General features: G+C 37.5%; 1 protein-coding gene across 2 annotated transcripts in view; it reads right to left on the bottom strand.

Annotated features, from left to right (window-relative positions):
• The window catches only part of LOC105178234 (KH domain-containing protein HEN4), a 15,023-nt gene extending 8,727 nt beyond the window's left edge, over positions 1-6,296 (bottom strand). The window contains exon 1 of one of the 2 annotated variants that reach the window (XM_011101662.2): positions 5,229-6,296. In XM_011101662.2, the coding sequence (XP_011099964.1) occupies positions 5,229-5,915 (687 nt within the window). In that variant the 5' untranslated portion in view covers positions 5,916-6,296. The remainder of the gene's footprint in view (positions 1-5,228) is intronic. The other variant, XM_011101664.2, reaches the window with a different exon arrangement.

Consider the following 7,233-nt stretch of genomic DNA (forward strand, 5'->3'; position numbering starts at 1 on the left):
TAGTGGATGGGAATTAAATTTCCCACCTAAATCTCTCTCCAAAAGGGTTCAACTGTTAGTTTTCTACGGTCTTTTGTCGGAAGGGTCCAAAACATCAATTTCAAAAACATCGAATACCAAAATTGATATGACCGAAACAACAGGTGATAGAACGAATTTATGCGACTTATTTTCTAACAATTTCTTCAGTTTTGGCGATATAATGCTTGTCTTTGTAGCTTAAATGGTATTTTAATATTCTTTTACAAAATAGATGTGAAACTGGAAGCAAAAGAGTTCCTTAATGAAAAAGATCTTGAAGGTAAGTGTTTTCCAAGAAAAGAGCTCCACAAAAGTTTGACATGCCAAGATAACCTGCAGCTCATGGACTATCAGAAAAACGCCGCAAGAAACGCAAACAGGATAAGTCGTGACCCAGGGGCCAAATACAGAGCGCTGTTGGTGAGCCTTGACATTTTTTGTTCTGTCATGGTGAACGGGGTTTTTAGCAATGCTTATAGCAGTGTGGCTGTCGCACCACGTGTTGATAGGATCATCGATAGGAACTTTGATTTCAAGAAGTATCTGCTTCAACCACATGCTTTCGCACATACCACGGCTCTGCTGCGGGCTACCACTGCTGTTTCTTGCTGCTCCAAGTGACTAAGTTTCGCCATACATAAGTGCAATACCCTGAAGTTGATCCATGGTCTATGGTAGATCCTGCCCAATCAGCATCAGTGAATACTTCAATGGTCCTTTTCTTAGTGTTTTCTAAGTAAAACCCTTCCCAGGTGTTTTCTTTAGATACCTCGAAATATGATGTAGATGGTTCATGTGTTCTTCAGTGGGGTTATTCATGAATTGACTCGCTAAGCTAACAGCAAAACTAATGCTTAGTCTGGTGTGTGTGAGGTAGATAAGTCTTCCAACCAATCTCTGGTATCTCCTTTGTCAGCTAGAACATTGTTTACTTTTCTTTCATCTTTGGTCACAATTTCCTCCGGAGTATGTGTCGGTTTGTATCCAAGCATCCCAATTTCTTTCAACAATTCAAGTATATACTTGCGCTGAGAAACCACAATGCTATTTCTCGATCTTACAATCTCCATCAGAAAGGAAGTATTTCAAATTTCTTAAACCTTTAACCTCGATTCATGCACCAAAAAGTTGTTGAGGTTTCCAATCTCCTCTTCGTAGTCTCCTCTTATGATGCTAGCATCTACATACACAATAACAATGGATCTCTTACTGGAAAGAGAAAATTTTACAAACAAGGTATAAACACAGTGGCATTGCAAATAACCAAATTTCCTGGCAAATCAAGATTCTCTAAGTCATCAGAGTTAACAACATTGATACCTGGTTGTGTCTCTTTTAGAGTTGAACTTGGTCAGCTTCATAGTCGATATCTCGTTGCACTCTTTCTTCTACATGTCCCTGAGTCTTGTTCCTTCTAGAGTAGACAATAAGCTCTCTGTTGTTGATCATCGAAGGAACAGTATGGGGATCTGAATTAGGTGGACTTTCAATGACAGAGGTATCGAAGCCTGGTAGTGGTATAACGACCAGTGAAACAAGAGTCTCAGTCACAACCCCATTCTCCCAAAACGATGTTTTGAAGATTCACTCTCCCCCCGAATGTCAGTTTTGGAGTAATATGGTTAATTTTTCCAAAAATGTAACAGCCATTGAGTGATAGGATCTCTTTGCTTGAGGAGAATAACATTTATATCCCTTCTGATCTGGAGCATAACCGAGAAATTTACATTTTATGGCTTTGGGATCCAATTACGTCGATATTGATGAGGAACATGAACAAAGCAATAGCACCTAAAACCTTCAGTGGAATAGATGAAATAAGACGGGTAGCAGGGTAGGATCTGAAAAGGACTTGACATGGAGTTCGAAACTTGAGGATCAAGAAGGCATTCTATTAATTAAATAAGCAGCGGTCAGGAGAGCTTCCCCAAAAATATTTTTGGATGTGAGGAGAGATCATGAGAGCACAGGTAACCTCTAACAAATGTCTGTTTTTCTTTCTGTAACCCAGTTTGTTGAGTGTTTGGACAAGAACTTTGAGGTACTATGCCTTCTTGGCTAAGATATTCACCAAGAAAAGAATTAAAATAATCCCGGGCATTACCAGTGCATAGAATTTGGATGTTGGCATTGAATTGAGTTTGAACCATACAATTTTTGAATTTTCATGAGGAATTCCGAGACAAACGAGAATAATCATCTACAAATGACAAAATCCATCTAGCCCCAGTCACCCTTTTAATTTTGGATGGTCCCCAAATATCAATAGAATCAATGAAAAAGGATGTGACTCCTTGTATCCTTGAACTGGATAAGAGTTGCAAATATGCGTAGACATTTGATGGGTGTCACATTGAATATAAAAGCAAGTTTTATTGAATAATGATGGAAAGAAATTTTTTGAGTTATAAGAAATTAGGATGACCTAACCGATAGCGCATAACATAATATCTCTATCTTTATTAGAACTAAGGACAGGAAAGGACTGTTTTTATTCAACTTTCCTCTGAGGTTCTCTCTCTTTTAAAGGATTTGGCCACAGTAAACATGCAGAGACCATAATGCAACTCAACACACCGCCGATCATCTGTCCCGAATTGAAATCATTAAAAACACAATGATGTGGGAAGACCTTAGTAACACAGTTCTTGTCCCGAGTGAGATGGCTAACAGACAAAAGGTTGCAATCCAAGTTGGGGACCAATAAAACTGATCCAAGAGTGAGATTCTCTGAAATTGCAACAGAACCTGTACCTAAAACCTTTGCAATGGAACCATCGGCAATTCGAACATTGTTATTTGCAGGGCAAGGTATAAGGTTTTTCATAAGAGATACATCACGTCATGTGGTCAGAGGCTACAGAATCGACTATCCATGAATTTTTTATGTCCACTTCTCTAACTTTAAGTGCACGTAGGAAACTACTTTTCTAAGCCACAAATGCTGCTATAGGTGTTGTAGGTGTTGTTTGGAGAAATGGAAGTTTGTTGGACATGTGCTATCAGCTTTTGAAGGATTTCCAATTATTCCCTGCTAAAATGACATGTTCTGCTGCAGTGTAATTTCCACGAGACTCTGGCTTGTTTTTTGGTTTCCAATCAACAGATTTCCCATGAACTTCCCAGCAGGTCTCTTGCGTGTGACCAGTGTTATTACAGCTGTCCCACCAAGGTCTTCCCTTTTCGAATTTGTTGCTATGTGTTCCTCAAGTTAGTAATTGAATTCCAGAACCCAACATAATCTTTCTCCGAATTTCTTCACATTGGACTTCAGCCATGTCCCACAAGTTTGGCAGGGGTTGATGGCTAAAATTCGACCACGAACTTCATCTAAGTTTTTGTCGAGTCCTAAGCGAAACTTGTAGATTAACATTTTTTCAACATATTTGTTCCTAATAACTAGTCAAACAACACAAGTGGATACGCCCACTTGGTTGTTTCATACATGGGGTTGTTGCCAAGTCAAATTACACAAGTGGATACTCCCACTTGGTTGTTTCATACATGGGGCTGTTGCCAATATCTAGTCAAACGACTAAAATATTGGGTGATACAGGTGCCCTTGAAGGAAATCATGGAGGACTCCTTCAATCTCAAATGCCTCTGTTGTGTCTTCATTGTCAGAGTATGTCTCCTTTGCAACTTCCCAGATCTTAATAAAGTTTTCTCCAACTTCATTAGTATTCGAATTGATTCCATGTCTTGTAATTTGAGTCTCCTTGATTTACTGGCTATACTAGTGAGATAATAATCTTTTCCTTGACTGCATATGAACATCATAACTAATGGGACCATTGAATATTTTTTCAATTCAAGTTCAATTTGTGTCCTGTGATGAGTTTAGCAGGATCTGGTCCTCCATTAGAACTAGCACCAGAAGAAACTTGAGTTGAGGAAGATGAAACTTCGGAGGTGGATGACCAAACCATGTAAATGTTCGTCTTCTGTTTGTCTCTTCACTTATCTAAAACTCTGACAAACAAAATGGCGATGGAGCAACTCATAATCTCAATTTTTTAAGCTAGATTACTTCCCAATGAGTTTTCTTAATTTTTTTCTTTCCTTAGATTTACTTTTCACATTATAAACTAAGCTTCAATTTGCTAACACTTTGGGAAGCCTAACCGAAACAATGATTTATCGTGTTTATTTACAACTTAAGAGCTTGATCACCTCTTGAGATTTAAATTGTGTGGATGAATTGAGAATAAATTATACATAATGGACAGGGTAATTCTTAGGGCGGATTGAATGAGATGTAGAGATACATAGGCATGACTCATCTGAGTCAATAGGTTTGCATTATTCTCTTGAGAATTAGATGAGAGACATCCATTAATTCTTAGATAATAAGTTTGGTATGGTTTGAGAAATGTATCGGTTTATCTTGGGAAAACCTCAGGTTATGAAAATAAATAGTTTGCTGCATTAATTTGTAAATTTAAAATTTATTTGAATTAGGCCGACTATAAACTTAACATTTCAATAATTATTGAATTTTCTCTAACTACACATATTTCAAATTTTCTATTAATTTCTCGTAGTAGTAATAATTTGTTCTCAAATTTTGACCATACAAGTAATCAGGATTAGTCGTTGTTTTGGTACTTATTTCGTTAAATCCTTGTGAGAACGATATTTCCATACTACTTGATAGCTAATACTCATTAAATCCTCATGAGAACAATATTTCCATACTACTTGATAGCTAATACTCATTCAATCCTCATGAGAACAATATTTCCATACTACTTGATAGTTAATACACTTGGTAGCAGCCTGTAAACATATTAGCAATCAAGTTTTTGTCACAAGTGAATCTATCCAGTTCAGTTATAACCAAAACTCAAAGTCAAGATAGTTCACTTCAATCCACAACACATACTTAATAAACCAACTTATTCAACAAAACAGGAAACCTACAATTAAGATCAAGTGGACAATCCAACCATTTATTCAGTTTCTCTTACATTTCACATGAACTTTGAAAGTTTTCTTTTTTTCCTATATAAAGAAACCAGTTCTGCAATCATTTGAAAATGAATCCACTTTCTCAAAAACCACATTCACACAACACTATGCTTAAAAATAATGTGCGAATGAATTGCATTAAGCAACCATAACCCAGAGGCCAACATCAGTCAAAAATGCTCAACAGTTATGACATCCTTAGATTATCAAGATTCCAACAGCTTAATAATAATTACCTGAATCAGCTCCTCTTCGGGGCTTGCACAAGCAGGAATCTGCTCCTCCTTCAAAACCCGAATCTTTGCCCCCGATCTCTTCCGAATCCCATCAACAATCTTCCCTCTTTTTCCTATCAGGGCCCCAATTTGACCCGTTGGAGCTAACAAACGACAACTAATTAACCCATTACTATTCTTCTCATTATCCTCATTTTCATTGTTTCCCCCATTACCTTCTACCTCCAAAACCCTCTCGAAAACTCTCATCAAACCCTCCTGCGCTTTTGACACATCCACCATTTCATATTTTTCGCTTCTTCCCACAGATATCTTCCTTTCCACCACAGCATCGCCCACGATATTGATCACGCGCTCATGACAGTTTGGAGTGCGCTCCTCGAACCGTATTTTCGATCCCGTTAGAGTTTCAAGATGCTTAATTATGGAGCCCGAGCTCCCGATCACACCGCCGGCACTGTGGTCGTGGCATAGCAGGCGGAACGCCACTTGTCCTGCGGCGGGGGGGGGGGGGTGGGGCTTTCTAGTATTGCTGGAACCGCCTTCTCCTGCGGCGGGGGGAGTTGGGTGGTGCTTTCTAGTATTCTTGGAACCACCGCCTCGGGCGGATGAGCTGGGGTGGTTTTTTATCTGCTGGGTTGTTTCCGATTTGGTCAATTTCTGAGAAACAAAATCAGTGTCTTCCATTTCCACTAAGACCCTTTTTCTCCCAGCGGAATGACGATGCAACTGTAGAAGTATATGCAATTCTACGATGGGTGAACTTGAATGGTGGTGGTGGTGGTGGCAGCGGCGTTGTTCGGCCGGTCGAAGGTGGCGTCTCCGGCCGCGGGAGGAAGGAGAGGGTACGGCTACATGATCTTTGATTTCGAGATGTTTGGATGTTGAATCAGACAATTTCCATTGTGTTTGGATGGTTGATGGAGCGATTAATTCCTGAGAAGGCTTACCATAGAAGAAAAGAATCTCATTGAACAGAACAGTGAGTTGCTTCAGTTGGGACTCGGGTGGACTGACATAAAACCTCTCTGCATCCCAATTTCAAGATTCATTTTGAAATATAGCAAAGGAAAAAAGGAAAACTTAAGATTCATTTTGATTTGTTGTGAGTTTTATGCGGGAATTACAAAATTTAGAAATTTGTGTAATTTTACTATTACATAAGAATTTCAAATTTAATAATAGAGAATCAGATATTTCATTTATATTACTTTATTAAAAGACAATTTTGTGAATATTTTTCTATTTTAAAGTAATATTATTTGAGGACGTAAAGAGAAAATAGAAATTAATATTATATTTATGTATAATATAAAATGTTTAATAATAATGTGTTGCATATTCAAATGATATTCAAAGGCTTATTTCATTTTTTGTGACGTGACGTGCTATAATTTTTTATGTCTTATTTTGTGAAGTATTATTCAATTTAATTTTATATAAGTTTAGTATGAAAAATATGCCTCACTAGGTAACAGAGTCTTTCCTATTATAAAGCACACAAACTCCTGCATAAAAGATGTGGAATGCGTTCTTATATTAATGTCCTTATATTAATTGTAAATAATAAGTTTAAGTGGTTTCAAAAACTCCTCTTCGTACTGTCATTTTTTCAAAATAAAATCGTAAGACTTATATAAAGATAAAATTAGACTTATATAAAATTAAATTAAACAATATCTCATATGATGAGATACAAATGTACGCGCCATCATAAAGAGTTCTATAAGTTACTCCCATTGTGTTCATGTTAAGAATTCAATATTTTTTAAAATCGGATTAGTGAAACCGGACCTGAGACTGGTCCGAGTATGTGTATTAGTACCGGATGGTCAAACCTCGTGCGACTCTATCAAACTCCGGCATCAAAATTAATTTTTATTTGAAAAAAAAAAAACAAGAAGAAAAAGAAAAAGAAAAGAGAAAGAATATGGCATCACGGGTCAAACTGGTGACTGATAGCGGAGTCGCGGATCGAACGGCGAATGGAGAAATAGAAAGTTGG

This window comes from Sesamum indicum, linkage group LG15 (genome assembly GCF_000512975.1).
Source record: "Sesamum indicum cultivar Zhongzhi No. 13 linkage group LG15, S_indicum_v1.0, whole genome shotgun sequence".
Taxonomy (NCBI): domain Eukaryota; kingdom Viridiplantae; phylum Streptophyta; class Magnoliopsida; order Lamiales; family Pedaliaceae; genus Sesamum; species Sesamum indicum.